Source organism: Eptatretus burgeri, chromosome 5, assembly GCF_056783735.1.
Source record: "Eptatretus burgeri isolate ZD-2024b chromosome 5, Ebu_testis_v1, whole genome shotgun sequence".
Classification (NCBI taxonomy): Eukaryota; Metazoa; Chordata; class Myxini; order Myxiniformes; family Myxinidae; genus Eptatretus; species Eptatretus burgeri.
The window spans coordinates 50,490,470-50,506,303 of NC_140965.1; the positions used below are offsets into that span (position 1 = coordinate 50,490,470).

A 15,834-nucleotide genomic window follows, 5' to 3' on the forward strand; every position below is an offset into this window, starting at 1 on the left:
TCTATCTGCCTTTCTCTTTTTCTCCTCTCCCTCCCCTCCCTCCCTCCTCCCAACCCCCACCACACTCAGCGAAATGTTCGTCAGCGAAGCGACGGGTGGTATATGCAATAAACAAAAGCTTGTTAAGCAGAATTGCTCAAAATTCACAAATGCAACTGTACATTATTATTTTGGAGCCTATAATAGATTCATTAAACCAAGCTTGATCAGATTTTAATCCTTAACCCCTCCAAATATCCTGGATGCTTTGGAAGCAAGACACGAGCAACACACACACCTCTTACCTAGTACAGGCTTCTCATTGGCCCTACCAGTGTCCGTAACCTGCCCAGAATCTTCTCTCTCGAGCAGCGATTTCTCCACTTCTTTTACTTCAGATGGGAATTCCCACTGCGAGCGTCCGGTGTCCTCATGTATGTAGAAGTACCGACAGTGAGTCCTGTGGTTCACGGCACACGCACAAGAAGCGTGTCAATGGCGGGTCCATTAACACAGCAACAAAACTGACACAAAACGCAGTTATATACATATACATATGGAGGAGACCTTTATCTCTAGAAATATATATCCATAAAGGCTACCCTCCATATGTTCCACCGTATTTCCAATCTTCCTGCTCTCCTTTTCATACTACCGTTTATGATGAACCCATGCACACCAATGTGCAAACAAACCCAATTAGTGCTGTATCCAATCTGCCCAGTAATGTTTTCCCTTCCATCACAAAGCTGTGAACAACAAATGTGGGTCTCATGGATTCCACAGGACAACAAAGCTCAAATGGATTCATAAAGCTGCACACCAGACATTTGTTAGAACAGGAAGTATTAATCAAACATTTTGTTTGTGAAAAGTTGCATTTACCAACTAAAAAGAAAAAAACAACAATGAACTAATGCAATCCAAAACGTAAAACAAACTCATCCAATCAATAAACTATGCTCATTTATGCACACTGCTACTTGAACAGGACAAGACAGATGCTTCATGGTGGAACAACCGTCTGCGGAGAGTAAGCCCGCTATACAGGATGCGGCTGTGGCACTGAAACACAAGAAGAGCAGTAGTTTAACAGAAACGAGGCGTGCAGGGCGTAATGAGGCTGCAGATTCACGTTAAACGGCATAGACTAACCTTCACGATGCAAAAGGCTTGCCTGGCTGCCGAAGACTCGCCAGCGAGGACCAACTCGTCACCTTCCCAAGCATCGCGTCTTTGAGATTGTAGTTTCCATGTGGCCAGCTCGACTCTTCTCTCCCTCCCAAAAATGATTTCGGGCAAGCCACGTCTCCAATCCTCCAAACACCCATCCCACATTTCCCCTCCTCAACCTCCACCCCATATTGTGTCCCAACTTGATGGAAGAAAGGTCTGCTGTTTTTTTCATCCCCACCTCACTCTCAGCCACCACATCAAAAAGCCCGAGGCAGAGGCCTGCAACCCCGTTTATTTCTCACTTCCCCGACCCCTTCACTCCCAAAGTCACAGAACAGGCCTCAGGCATTTCTTCATAGAACAAGCTCAGTGCACATCACCAAAGGCACGAGGCAAGTCGGCCGCTGTAGATTGGTTCCTACCTGTGCCAGTGACAGGCCCAGCCTGACGGTGCTGCATTCATCTCGTACTCTCTGATCTGCGTATTTGCATCTTCCAGCTTGCGCCACAAGTAGTGGCTTGACAGGGCACCTTCTCGCCAGTCCATCAAACGTGTCTGCATGTCACAAGGTGAGAAAAAAAGGGTATGGGAGATTTGTTACCACTTAATGATTCATTCAAACACACTTGAGTTATCATGCCATTCAAATAATTGCACACGCAACACCACACCTTGCACATCAGCACGCAAAATAAGGCATATCAGACGTGAACATGAAACCACTAAAAAATAAGAAAAGGAAAATAAATAAAAACAAAACATCAACAATATGATATGGCAGATAGAACCTTTCTTAAAAAGGAAGCTCCATCTTAAAACCACACAAGAATGCAAGTCCTCAACGAAGACACAGCCCCACACCACAACTTAAAATGGGAGGTGTAGATTTCACGTTTAAATAAACAAACAATACAAATAAATAAATAGTTGTCACTCAAATTTTGGGCCTCACCATCAACTTTCTTGGGAAAACCACATATCTACACTAAGTTGGCCTGCAAAACCAGTCACTGACTGAACATCCTTGGCCGTGCAGACTTTCCTCTGCACATCTGAAGTTGTATCCACGAAACATCACCCAGGATGTCATACATTTAAAGCAAGACAAATTGTTCCACAAAAAAGGGAAAGAGTGTGAGGGAGCAGAATCAGTCTGAGTGACAGTCTGCAACAGTGCATTGAATCAGGTCGGGTATGGGAGCACGTGTTGGAGCAGCGAGTCGCCACATCCACTTTCTGCCGGGTTATCACCCAGGCAGATGCCCGGCACATACCCATCTCCGTGAGATACCAATGAACCTGCTGCAATCATGAGGCACGTGGTGAGCCCATTGGCCTCCTCCACTCATGAGGCTCCCTCACTGAGAGAATCTGGTGAGCAGGATCAGCATCAGGAAAACGAGCCACATGTCCGTACAGCCGCAGGTGACAAATCTCATTTCAGTCTCTCAGCAACCACCCGTTGGACAAAGTCTGACCAGCGATAGCCATGGATTCTCCGTAGAGACCAGGTACCAACGCAATGAAGTCTCCATCTTAGATCCCTGTTCAGAGTCCAAGTCTCACATCCGTAGAGGAAGAGTGGAAGCACCAAAGACTTGAAGACTCGGACTTTCGCCCTCCTGCACAGGTACCGACAGCGCCACACCCCATGATCCAGTGAATCCATGACTCCCTCGGTCTGACCAAGATGACTCATGACCTCTGGCTCACAGCCAGCAGAGACATGAATATCACTGACAAAGTAAATGCATCTCTCTATGACCTCAACATCCTCACCACAAACTGGTACAGACAAGACAGCATCCAAGATGTCAATGAAAGCAAGGATCTTAGTTTTGACCCAGGAAACCCGTAATCCCAGCGGCTCAGACTCCTCATTGAGCACCTCGAGGGCCCCCAAAAGGGTATCCAGAGTCTCTGCAAAGATGACTGCATAATCTGCAAAATCAAGGTCAGAGTTCTTGGCATTCCCAAACGATGCACCGCAGCTTGATCTTTCCAACATCCTCCCCAGAATCCAGTCCATGCAAGCACTGAAAAGTGTGGGGGTGAGTACACATTCCTGCCAAACTGAAGTAATAACTGGAAATGGCTCAGAGATTGAACCACGGCACCTCACAGTACTCTCAGTACCAGAGTACTCTCAGTACCTCACAGCACACTCAGTATAGTTCAGACGTTGGAGAGATCAGCTTTGGCACCTCACAAAGACAGAGGATCCTCCAGAGGGCCTCCCGAATCATCGAACAGTACACTTTGCGGAGATCAACATAGGCTGCAAGCTGCCCCTGCTGAGAGTCTCTCCTGCGTTCGATGAGGACACCAAGAGCATTTTTTTTCCTTGTGTGTGGAGGGGGGAGTGGGGTGTGTATGTTGGGAGGGGAAGGGGTTGGGTTGCAAATTTTCAAAAAAAAAATCGATATAATCTATCTATAATTCCAGCTGTGTGTGTGTGTGTGTGTGTGTGTGTGTGTGTGTGTGTGTGTGTCTGTGTGTGTGTCTGTGTGTGTCTGTGTGTGTGTCTGTGTGTGTCTGTGTGTGTCTGTGTGTGTCTGTGTGTGTGTGTGTGTGTGTCCGCTGTTTCTCGACAACCTCTGGTCCGATCTAATTGAAACTTGCCAGGTATATTGCTGGGGACCTGAGGATGTGCCTTTTCAAGGTTTGATATTAAATCGGACAAGTGCTTCCCAAGTTATGGCCATTTATTTACCAAACCAATCGGAAGACACGTTGATGCGTGGGTGTGGCCGATGGGGAAGGGAAGCATAGTCACGTTCCCCATTACGGGTTACAACGTACGGGCTTCCGGAGAGTGATGACTTCATGTATTCTAATAATTTCTTGATTTCTTATGCGCATTTATAGATAAACACAATGGCCCAAGTTATGATAGTTTTCATTTTAGACGGTGTATAAATTTCGGGAACATCAGAGTGCTGGTATGCTCTGAACCAGGAAGTAAATTTTTTCTCTCTTCTCTATTTGTTTTTCCTTGCCATGACATTGCGAAAAGGTAAAATACGTTGGCGCTAATTGAATAATTGGGTATTAAAAATAAATTGCGAATAATCTTAACTGCGAATAATATCAAACTTCCGGGTCACGCACGTACAGGCACGTGAGCGAAGAAACGGCCTGTGTGGTTTATTTATTTATTATTATTTTTTTTACGGGCACGTACTAGTAATCGTAATAAAGATAATATAATGACCGAGTCCAAAGCATCACAGGCTAAGCGAGTGTGAAAAAGTATAATCAAGACAAAAAGGACTGAATACAAATGCAACTCAACGATGTCAATTTGCACAAACACATGCCCCCTCTCCCTCTGAGCTGCTCCCACAGAGAGTGAGTGTTTCATGTAGAAATAATGCAATATAATTGGTCAAGTTACTTCTCGGTCTTCCACCATGTGTCATTCATCTATCCTGACCCATGGTCTTTATTGCACCAATGAGCCTGGTGTGGCTTCGTGGTTAAGGCAGTGGCTTGGGATCCTGAGTTCAAGCCCCGCTGGTCAATGAATTAACATCGGGGAGTTGTCTCAGCCTGTCATCCCTCCGAAAGTCGGCGAAATGAGCACCAGAAAACTGGTAATTATCCCTGCAGGGTCGAAGGCAACTAAAGGGTTGGCGTCAGGAAGGGCATCCGGCCGTAAAAACATTTCCACAAGAAAGGGTACCATGATTAGAGTCCGCAAAAAGCTGACCCCTGCTCAGGGAAAAAAGGCTTTCAAATGGTGGTCTTTATTGCACCAATCAACCTTTTCTAACCCAACGTTCTTTGCTGACTTCTAAGTTTCTTTCCCTCAATATCTCTCTTCCTTTCCAATTCGTTATCCCCTTACTGGTTATGCCCAATTGTTGCACGGTGACTGCACTGTGAATTCAATCTTGCTCTGCCACGAGCATCACTCTTGCAGAGAGAGAAAAAAAGAAAATCTCGTTTTAGAATCTGCATCCAATTACCCCGATCGCTCTTTAGTGTATGGCGTGCAGATGCGTGCACATACACTTGTGGGCATCAAGAACAGGAATCAAGAACAAATGGGGCTTGAGTGAGCCCTTATGATTTCTGGTGAACAACTACAGCAGTGACATATTTTCATAGCCTTGGGGGTCACAACCCCCCACAGGTCAGTTAGACCATGCCCAAAAAGGTGACCCACAGCTTTTACCACAACATTCCAAAAATAGAGCTTTCGGCACAACATTCTCGTACTTAAACATGTTAAAAATATTAAAAAAAAGAAATGATTTCTTCTCCCCAAGGTTATAATCTGATAAAAACAGTTAATCTAGCAAAGAAAACTGTCAACACCCAGAAAGTGAAAAGTAATTTGGAAATGTCAGGGAGGGGTCGGGTGGGGAGATGAGACAAAGAACACATGCTGTCCGATCAACCCACCTGTATTTCAACCAGAAGCAAGTGGAAATTGGAGAATATCTTTGTGGAAATTCCTAAAAAGCCAAGCTTGTCTGCGAGAACATTTGCCAGCTCTGCAATTGCAAACTGAACCAAAAAACAAAAAAAAAAGCAGAAGGTTAAAACACACAAGAGATAAGCAATCAATGGAGGCCTTAAGGTTTTAATACCACGGGCTCGACAAGCCAGTTTCAACTGTGCCCAAGGCCAGACAGGTTCGCGAGTTGAGCCCTTAGTCCTTGCAGCACACCTCAAACCATGTACGGTGTGGACAAGCACTCTCAGGATGGGTGACGCTAACTTGAACAGAATGCATAAACAACGTTATTGAACCATACTTAAGGCTGCCTGCGGCTGCTGTATGAAAGTTCGTGGAGATCAGCAACACACGCACATGTACAGACATATGGGCAACGTACTACCAATGGGGCAGCAGGGGGATACAACCAAGCAATAAAAGGAGGACAGAGGAAACCTGCAAGTAAGAGAGATAGGCTCGTTTGGGTTAATGGGGTCAAAAAAAAAAAATCGCAAGTTTGGATTGTTGGTGACAAAATAGTGGCGTACCACTTGCTTGAAAAGTGGTGAAAAATGAAAAGTGCAATACAATGAATGAGAAAATAATCAATTTCTTCCCTCCCAAATGATCCACCTTAGTAAACCTCTTGAACTCTCAAGGATCAAGTATTTTGTTGAGGCTGCCATTCTTTCACACCTTTATAGTGTAGTAGATAGTAGAAAAATCGTGCAAATTATGATACAAGCATCAAATGTGGCATTTCTGTTCTGCAGGGCTTTCTGATCAAATCTGCCCAATTGGCCATTTGAAAAACCAAATTTTGAAAAAAATAAAAATAAAAAAAATTTGAAGTCACAGCTGGCTGAAATTCTTGAAGCGCAAGTGAACATCCAGACAGAGAACCAAGGGGAGATGCAGTCATCATTGATGCTCAGTACTTATCAATGCCCTACCTCCATGCACTTCAAAGATATTTGATGACTTTGCTAAAGAAGACATCATCCCAAAGGTGGAATCCTATGGTGTCAGGTACGAGAGGGTGGACATAGTGTTTGATGTGTACAAGAAGTCAAGTCTGAAGTCCGAGGCAAGGTCGAAAAGGGGGCAAGGAATCAGAAGAAGAGTGACAGGAACCAGTAAGACCCCAAGTAACTGGTGAAGCTTTCTTCGAGATGACAGCAACAAGACTGAGCTGTTTCACTTCCTTGCGGAAAAGATGTGTGAAGCACAGATGACAAGCACAGTCATTGTGACAAAAGGAGAAGATGCCATTGATTAGCAACACAAGAAAGTCACTGGATGCTGTGTCTCCATGTTGTCATGAGGAAGCTGACACTCGAATATTTGTACACGCCAGGGATGCAACGACGGATGGTAGCAAGTCCATTATCATTAAGGCTAATGACATGGACGTACTAGTCATAGTAATATATCTGTACTGCCATCCTTACAGGAGCCAGGTCTTGAGAACATGTGGATTGCCTTTGGCCAAGGAGCCAAGGCGTGATGGATTCCAGTCCATGAGGTAGTTTCTGCAATAGGGCCTGAGAAAGCTGGAGGGATCCCATACTTCCATGCGTTCACTCGATGTGACGTCGTGTCTGCCTTCCGTGGTAAAGGGAAGAAAACTGCATGGCAGACTTGGAACGTCTTTGATGATGTTTCTGAAACATTCACCAATCTCAGCCAGCATCCAACATTGATTCGTGATCTTGCCTTTTTTTGAAGTTTTTTTTTTTTTCTTCAAGTTTGTCAAAATTTGGATTTTCAAATGGCTAATCAGGCAGATTTGATTAGGATCCCCTGGAGAACAAATGTGCCAAATTTGATGCTTGTATCATTATTTGCACGATTCCTCTCAAAAATTGCTGTTATCTGCCCCACTATAACTGTTCCGATTAATTTCCTGAATGATAGTTTTTACTCCCAACCACAAATACAACAAAGTGATTCCCAACAGCTAAGATTAATTGATGGCCCACTTACATTTTAAAACATATCTTTAAAAGGGATGGACTAAAATTTAGATCAACCATTTGCTAATACATTAATAACTCGCTTCGCGCTCCTGATGCATCCCTGGAGAAGAGAGCACTAATTGAAAATGTGCTAAAAGGGGTCATTATATCATTGTTTATAATGGATATGTATTGTTGCGGTTCTTGGAACTGCATTCCATACAACAGATAGGTGTCCCAAGACAGTTATTCCATTATTACACGTGTAGATAGTCCCTTTCCTTTTGTTTAGCGGGACAACAAGGGAGTGCGTTGCAATGGTCCAATAGCCGGGGTTGCTTAAATAATTATTTTCTCCTTCATTTCATCCCTATTCTTTTTGTCTGATTATTCCTGAGGTAAAGCAGCTACGTACACCTTCGGTGTAAGGTGGGGCCTCATGGATGTCAGCGCGTGCAGCACCACTGTGAGGGAACTGCTGCACAATGATCCTCGTTCCCGGGCGAGCCCTAAACCCAACGTATGCAGCGAGGCATGTGGTGCACTTGGCGGTGCGGGATTATCAACTCGAGCTTCCGATGATCTGGGGAAGATTGCCGGTTGCATTAAAAAGGCATGCGAATGAATACCTCTTCAGAGGGTGCACGAATGGTGTTTTTCACAACACAGGAAACACAGCCAGCACGACGCTCACGCTGCAAGAAACGCATAGGAGGCCGATAAAGACTCCTCCACGCCATGTTGGGCGGGATAGGAGTGTGCAGAGTAGAAGCGGCTCGTTTCTTTTCAACCTCAATATCTGACATATTGGTGTTCGCCCTGCACACACACTAGCGGAGTCGTGTGAACGCGAGCGCTGGCCACGTGCGTAATGGTCAAACCACACGCACTGTATGGAATGTGCTCGAAGGCAGACATGTACGCCGCTCGTGAAACGTGCATGGATTTATCCATGGCGATGTACCTTCGGCCCTCGCTGGCAGCAGCGGATTCTCCACGGATGGTGAACGTCTTCTTGTCTCTACGGCCAGCGAAGCTGCGATCAAGCAAGGGAATGTACAGTGTGGGCCACGTTGATCGACGCTGGTCGAACACCCGAGCGGGCATGCGGGACCCTCGACCGGGGGTTTTTTGTAGGACGATTCGCGTGCCAATTTCGGTGTGGGCGATTCATGTCATCTCGTGGGATCGGAGCGGAATATTCCTGCTGTCTGGGATGGCCTTGCCGGAAACGAAGTGAGGCGGTTTCTGGCCTAAGTTGGCGGGCCACGTGAGGGGTCGGGGCCAATCGGAGCGCCAAATTCAGGTGATGACGTTTCGATTTGGCATGGCCCCTCCCCCCGCGTGGCAGGCCCTATAAAGGTTGGAGCAGTCCCTCTGCCTTTCTCTTTCTCCACCTCTCACCTCACCTCGTCGACACCGCCACGACACGCCTCCTGCCGTCTGGTCTTCGCCTCCGACGTCGACCCCACCCACCTACCACTCCGTCCTCGCACTCTGGACTCTGCCCCTTCTCCATTCAAGCTCCTCCTTCATGAACATGGTCTCCACACACGCAGCTGAAGCCAGAGACGACACGCCCACTGTTGGGTACCGCACCACAGAGCATCCCCCCCGGAAACGTATTGGTGGCGCGTCGTACTATCAAGCACAAAGGTACCAATATCATGGCCTCAACTCCTTTCCCTTCTCGTTGCAATACTCCCTCTTCATCGGGTTTTCTGTGTCTGTGTGCTGGCGCCTCTCTGCTTAAGTAAGACTGCAGAAGATCGTTATAGTTATTATTTTTGCGTTGTCTGCTGTGTCCCCTTTTGTAAGTTGCCTGTTTATTTGCTGCACCACACCTCTCTCCCCTATCTCTGCACAACACACCCCAATAAATCTTTATCGTATCACATACCTTTCCTCACCCACTGTAAATAAATTATTATTTTGAATGTTCCCTGCTCATCTTTGTGGTTTCTTTCATTGATCCAGCATGGTCTGAATCCTATCTGAGTCGGGACTGTATTCCCAATGATCCGTTCCTTTTAGCCGGTACGTCCTTGGCAGTGTCGCAAGGCTGCATCCGATCCGGTAAAGTGATCCGGTCCGGAAGAGTGATCCGGTTCGGACAAGGCGTACCGACGGAGTGTTCCCCGGTAATTAAACCACATGATTAATTAGGTAACCCGATTAACCCATAGACGGGAGGACCCGAGATCATGCGGTTGAGTTATTGGCGTCCACGGTCGGTTAAGCGACCCGCCGCGTCACAAATTATCAGTGTGCGAGGCCTACAATTCCCGGGAGTCTGGTGGGAACCGAGATAGCTTCCCCTACCTCGTGGTCTTCTCACCCGACCCCCGGCCCGCAAGAGTATTCTTTCTTACGCATGAGCGGTATAAGAGGGCTTCTTTGGGGTATCGGTCAGTGTTACCAATAATACAGATGGATGGTAAACAACAGCTCGGGGAATTCAAGGGCTGCCTGGTCTGGCAGCATCGCCACTGATACGGATGCTGTGCAAGTTACTGTAGCACTTAAACCTGTCGAACTCAGCTTAACCGGCAGGCCATCATCTCTGACAAACTGCTCCTTGAATGAGTTAACTTTGTCAACAAAGTGGTGGACTTTGCAGAAGCTTTCATCTTCCCTGCATTGTTGAAAATTGTTCTAATAGTTGATGTAGCCAAATCTCACAGTCAGGCAGCTGAGAACCATATTTTCAAGTTATGGGGACAGAGCAAGACGAAAGCACCAAACTTTCTCCAGGTGATTGTTTGACCGATAGCTTTAATTTTTTGATAGGTGCCATTTAAAAAGTTGATGTACATTAACTTGGCAAATCTTATCATTTAACCATGCAAATTATACACATCAAAAAAGCAGCTATCACTATGAGGGGGAAATTGTCCTGTGGGTATATCTTTAAGCTGCCAATCTTAGATCTATGATACCCATTTTGTCAGTAATGCATGTATCGGCGAATCACTTGACATTGAAACATCAGCAAAATACTATACATTTACATTAAACTTGCATGAAAATTACATTTGAAACCAACTACACTGACAAACCAGATGTAATCTGCTTAACAGAAACTTTCCTCCTTCAAGACGTCTCTGACTCCCGAACATCTCTCCCTGGTTACTCCCTCCCACAGAATGACAGACCTCAGTCTCGTCCTGGCAGCAGAGTTGCTCTCTTCATCAAAAACTCTATTTATCACTCTCCATGCACTGCCCTCGCTCCCCCACACCCCCAGGAATATCTCTGGCTACGGCTTCCCCTCCACTCCCACCTCATGTTTATATGTGTTGTACCATCCTGGCCACTAAACAGTGATGACTACATATGTATCTCACTTTCGGAAAGCATGGACTAACTTCTATCCTCTCATCCCAATTCTCTCTTCCTCATATGTGGTGACTTCATTGTCAGTTGGCTGGGTGTGGATACCTCTCACCTGCCATGGCACTTCAGCAAAAGACTTCTGTGACTCAATCTGTCAACTTCCAGACCCAGATCTCAACCAATGGTAATCCATTTCTTCTGGATCCGATTTTGACAAATTTCACTGAAAATATCTGGTCTTCCTCCGCTCCAATCAGTTAATCTGATCACATGCTTGTCAAAGTAGACATCTCTCCAGCTGTTATTGGAGAACCACCTCAGCGCCATCAAGTCTGGCATTTCACTCAGGCCGACTGGCAGGGACTGGAAGCAGCCATCAAATTCTAGACTGGTCCCCCATCTCTACTTCCTCCGACATCAACTCGTCCTGGGAATACTTTCATAGAAAATTGCTCTCCCTTATGCACAGATTAATCCCATCTCGTCTTCATTTGTCCTACCCTTCCTCACGCCCATGGTACACTGAAACTTGTGGCAAGGCAGTTGACAAGAAACAACTTGCCTTCGCCTCTTGGAAGGTGAATCCAACTGAAGGAAATCTCATTTTATTCCACAAAGCTCGTAGCAAGTGTGTCTACCCTCAGGAGAGCCAGAAAAACACCTTTATAATCTCAAGTCTGAACTCTCACACCTGTCTCCCTCCTCAAAATTCTGGTGGCATCTAGTTGCCTGCTTCTGGTGAATGTTCCCCCTCCATCCCCTCCCTTACCTCAAATGGCTACACAGCTGACACCGCACGTGAAAAGGCTGAATGCCTAAACTCAGTCTTTGCTTCTAAATCTTGTCATAAACCCATCGCTTTCTGGACCCACCTTACCCAGTCACACCCAGCTGTTCCTGGACTCTGTGTCCTTTTCTCCTGACAAGGTGGCGAGTTTGGTGTCAAACCTCGACTCAGATTCTGCAATCGGTCCGGATGGCATTAGCAATCATGTCCTAAAAACCTACTCTGCTGCTCTTGCTCACTCTCTCTGTTCTATTCCCCCTCTCATTTGCTCAAGGTCATCTGACATCTGCTTGGAAATCAGCAAGCATTACCGCTCTGCATGAAAAAGGTGCAAAAACAGATCCCTGCAACTACAGACCAATCAGCCTTTTCCCAATCATCAGCAAGGTTACTGAATCCATCATTGCTTCAGACATTAAATCCTTCCTCTTCTCCAATGACTTGATTTGCGATCATCAATTTAGATTCAGACCAGGTCACTCTACCCTAGATATGCTGTTTCTGCTCCCTCAATAATGGATGGAGATCCTCAATGCCAGACATGAAATCAGAGCCCTCTCCCTAGACATATCATGTGCCTTCAATACGATCTGGCATCCTGCCCTGCTTACCAAGCCCTCTTCCTGTGGTATTCAAGGACATCACTCATGGCTCATAGACTTCCTCTCCTGTGGCCCTTAATGTAGTTCTCTCATCCCCTCTTCCTGTCCAGGCTGGAATTCCTCCAGGCAGCATTCTGGGCCCTGTTCTTTTTTGGTTTTCATCAATGAGCTTGACTCTTTGGAAAATCCTCTTCATCTCTTTGCAGATGATTCCACCCTCTGCTGTAACATCTGTCATCCCTCAGATCGGCAAGCAGCAGCCTTTTCACTCTTTGCAGATCTGGATAAAATCACAAGCTGGTCCAACACGTGGAACATGTCTTTCAACCCTGATAAATCTCACATTCTCACTATGTCTCTCTGAAAGGACCATGTGGACCCCCCCCACCCCCCCCACCCCCCAAGTCGACTTTCTCAACAATCCTCTTGAATAAGTCCTTTCATTGAAGCTTTTGGGTCTCACTATCTGCCACGATTTTTTCCAAGCTGACCTCCAAAGCCAGTCGCCGACTGGGCATCCTCCGTCGTGCAAAATCCCACCTTGGCACACCTGAGCTCCTCACGACATACAAAGCTTTCATCCGCAGCCTGATGAGTACCGCTCTCCCCTCTGGGATGGTGCTCCAGCCCCTCACCTTTCTCGGCTTCACGTTGTGGAAACCAAGGCATTTAGGACCATTAGTATCTCCCACAATGAGGCTGAGTCTTTGGGTCTCACTCCCACCGCAGGCATGTCGGTGGTCTTTCTGTCTTGGACTGTCTCCTCTATTGCCTCACCCCTCCCTGTTCTGTCTGGCACATGTCCCCCCCCCCCATATTTCTGGTGGGTGCTCAAGGTCTGTCAACAACACTTCTGAAAAACTACCAAAATCAAGAATCATTGCTCACCTTCACTCTTTCACTGCTCTTTTTTCCCCACCTTTGGAACAAACTCCCACACTCTCTTCAATCCCACCCTTCCCTCCCGGTCTTCAAAACAGCTGTTCACCACCATATCTTATCTTCCCCCATCCAAAACCACGATCTTTTCTACCCCCGCTAATCCACCCCAAAACCACCTCCTTCAAATTCCCTGCTTTCCTTCCTGAAAGTCCCTTTCGTGCAAGGACCTGAAAGTCCCTGTCGCATCCATCTTGTTTACCCTGTGTACCCCGCCCCATCCCTCTCCCTTCCACAGATCTCCTGCCTCTGTTCCCCACCGTTTTGTGCTTCCCTCTCCCACCCCTCTTGGAAAAATAAATGGCATTGTCTGGTCTGTTCCTATAATTCAGTTAAGCTGCCTGACCAACGCACAATACACTTCCACCTGATTGTCTTAGAGCATGTGCAAGCAAACAATGGTGGTGGATGTGTTTACTTGGAAAATGCTGCGCGTTATGAATTTTCTTTTTTTTTCAGTAAAAAAAAAATAAAAAATAAAAAAACAAACAGGACAGATACCTCTAAAATGTATCAATTCTAATATTGCTAAACACTGTGAAATGTCCCCAGAGGGAAGCAAGAGCTCATGCTATCAGTGACAAACAGCATGGCAGACATCTCAAATGTCTGTATATTTAGAGTATTTTTGTTTCATGGAGAGCATTTTGCAATTAACATTCCAACCTTTTGGCCAATTTCTTCCTCTTCTTCAGTCTGGTTTTTCGTGGGGATATCTTCAACCTCTTGCTTTTTGACAGAAGCAACTGAAAAATACGTTTCAAAGACAACTCAATGATGTGCCCTCAAGTGAAGCATGGCACACTGGAACACCAATGCCCACAAGCCACATGTGGTTGGTGCAGTGTGTAGCATTAGTATCACATTGGTTTTAAAGCCGCAAAATGTAGCACTGTAATTTCCAAAATGCCCATTAAAACACCTAAAGGTAATGTGCAAATGGCACGTGGCAGAAATGGAAAGAGGGCAACGAAGAACACACAATGGACAGAAATAATATAATCATAACTGGAACTGCCACTTTATAACTGCTGGCAGTGATGACCGGGTACCCGTACACAACGCCTTTGATACGACGTGAGACTTAAACGACGGTCGCAAAGTTTCGCGACGATAGGATGAGCGGTTCCGGAGAAAACGATATTTAATGTTGTTCTTGAATCCGACGTGGCTGCCAAACCGTGTGACCTATCGATTAGAAATTAACAAACTTATATTCACCACTCGTGTGCGATACGTAGGTGAAGTTTCCCCTCGATCTGACCAGCCGTTCTGGAGAAGATGTTCGAAGATTTTATGGTAAATTCGACATAGATTATGTGGGTTATGTGGTTCCAAGACATAGGTTATGTGGTTCCAGAGAAAAACATTATTTAATATAATTCTTGAGTCCAACATGGCTGCCAAACCATGTGACCTATCAATTAGAAATTAACAAACTTGTGAAAGGACGTCTTGCGGAATGTTTGTGTGAATTTTTGCCTCAATCTGTCTGGCTGTTCTGGAGAAGATGATTTTTAAAATTTATTAATTTTCAATCCAAGATGGCAGACGAACCATGTGATCTATGACATCATAAATTTAAATTCTGCTTCCAATCGTGTAGTGGAACACGTTTGTGAAGTATCGTCTTTATCGGACAAAGTGCGTTATTCTATCCAAGACGGCCGCCAAACCATGTGACATCATAATTTTTAACGTGCATGCAGGCATGGGGATAGATTATATTGGCCAAGTTTCGCTTCGATTGGTTATGTGGTTCCAGATAAAACATTATGTAATATAATTCTTGAATCCAACATGGCCGCCAAATTAGAAATTTGAATTTTATCAATTAGACCTATCAATTAGATTATATTAGATGGGGCTAGATTATAGTAGCCAAGTCTTGCTTCGATAGGTTATGTCGTTCCAGAGAAAACATTTAATATTTTTCTTAAATCCAACATGGCTGCCAAACGATGTGACCTATCAATTAGAAATTAACAAAGTTATATTCACCACTCGTGTGCACTACCCAGACCTTGGCCCTTGATACAACATGAGATACATGAGATGACAAAAAATTGAGATCTGCTTTCAACTGTGTTGTGGAACATCTGTGAAGTTTCGTGTTAATCGGAAAAGGTTCGTTTTTCTATCCAAGATGGCCGCCCAACTATGTGACTTGTGACGTCAATTTCTACCATGTATGCAGACATCATGGGGGGTGACAGTTGCAAATTTTCGCTTCGATAGGTTAAGCGGTTCCAGAAAAAAAACATTATTTAATATTTTTCTTAAATCCAACATGGCTGCCAAACGATGTGACCTATCAATTACAAATTAACAAACTTGTATTCCCTACTCATGTGCAAAACGTGTGTGAAGTTTCCCCTTAATCAGATCAGCCGTTCTGGAGAAGATGTTTGAAGGTTTTAGGGTAAATTCAAGATGGCCCCCAAACCATGTGACCAATCAAGAAGAAATTAACAAACTTGAGAAAGCACCACATGGGGAATATGTGTGTAAAGTTTCGTCTCAATCTGTCTTGCCGTTCTGGAGAAGAAGATTTTAAAAATTTATTCATTTTCAATCCAAGATGGCTGCCGAACCATGTGACCTATAAC

The 15,834-nt window shown here is 45.3% G+C and overlaps 1 protein-coding gene across 1 annotated transcript in view; it reads right to left on the minus strand.

Moving 5' to 3' along the window:
• Nucleotides 1-15,834, minus strand: part of FNBP4 (formin binding protein 4) — a 61,571-nt gene that overhangs the window by 21,504 nt on the left and 24,233 nt on the right. The window contains exons 8-11 of the mRNA XM_085881837.1: nucleotides 13,892-13,971; nucleotides 5,567-5,671; nucleotides 1,578-1,711; nucleotides 285-439 (exon numbers count right to left, since the gene is read on the minus strand). Coding sequence (XP_085737963.1) covers nucleotides 285-439; nucleotides 1,578-1,711; nucleotides 5,567-5,671; nucleotides 13,892-13,971 — 474 coding nt within the window. The remainder of the gene's footprint in view (nucleotides 1-284; nucleotides 440-1,577; nucleotides 1,712-5,566; nucleotides 5,672-13,891; nucleotides 13,972-15,834) is intronic.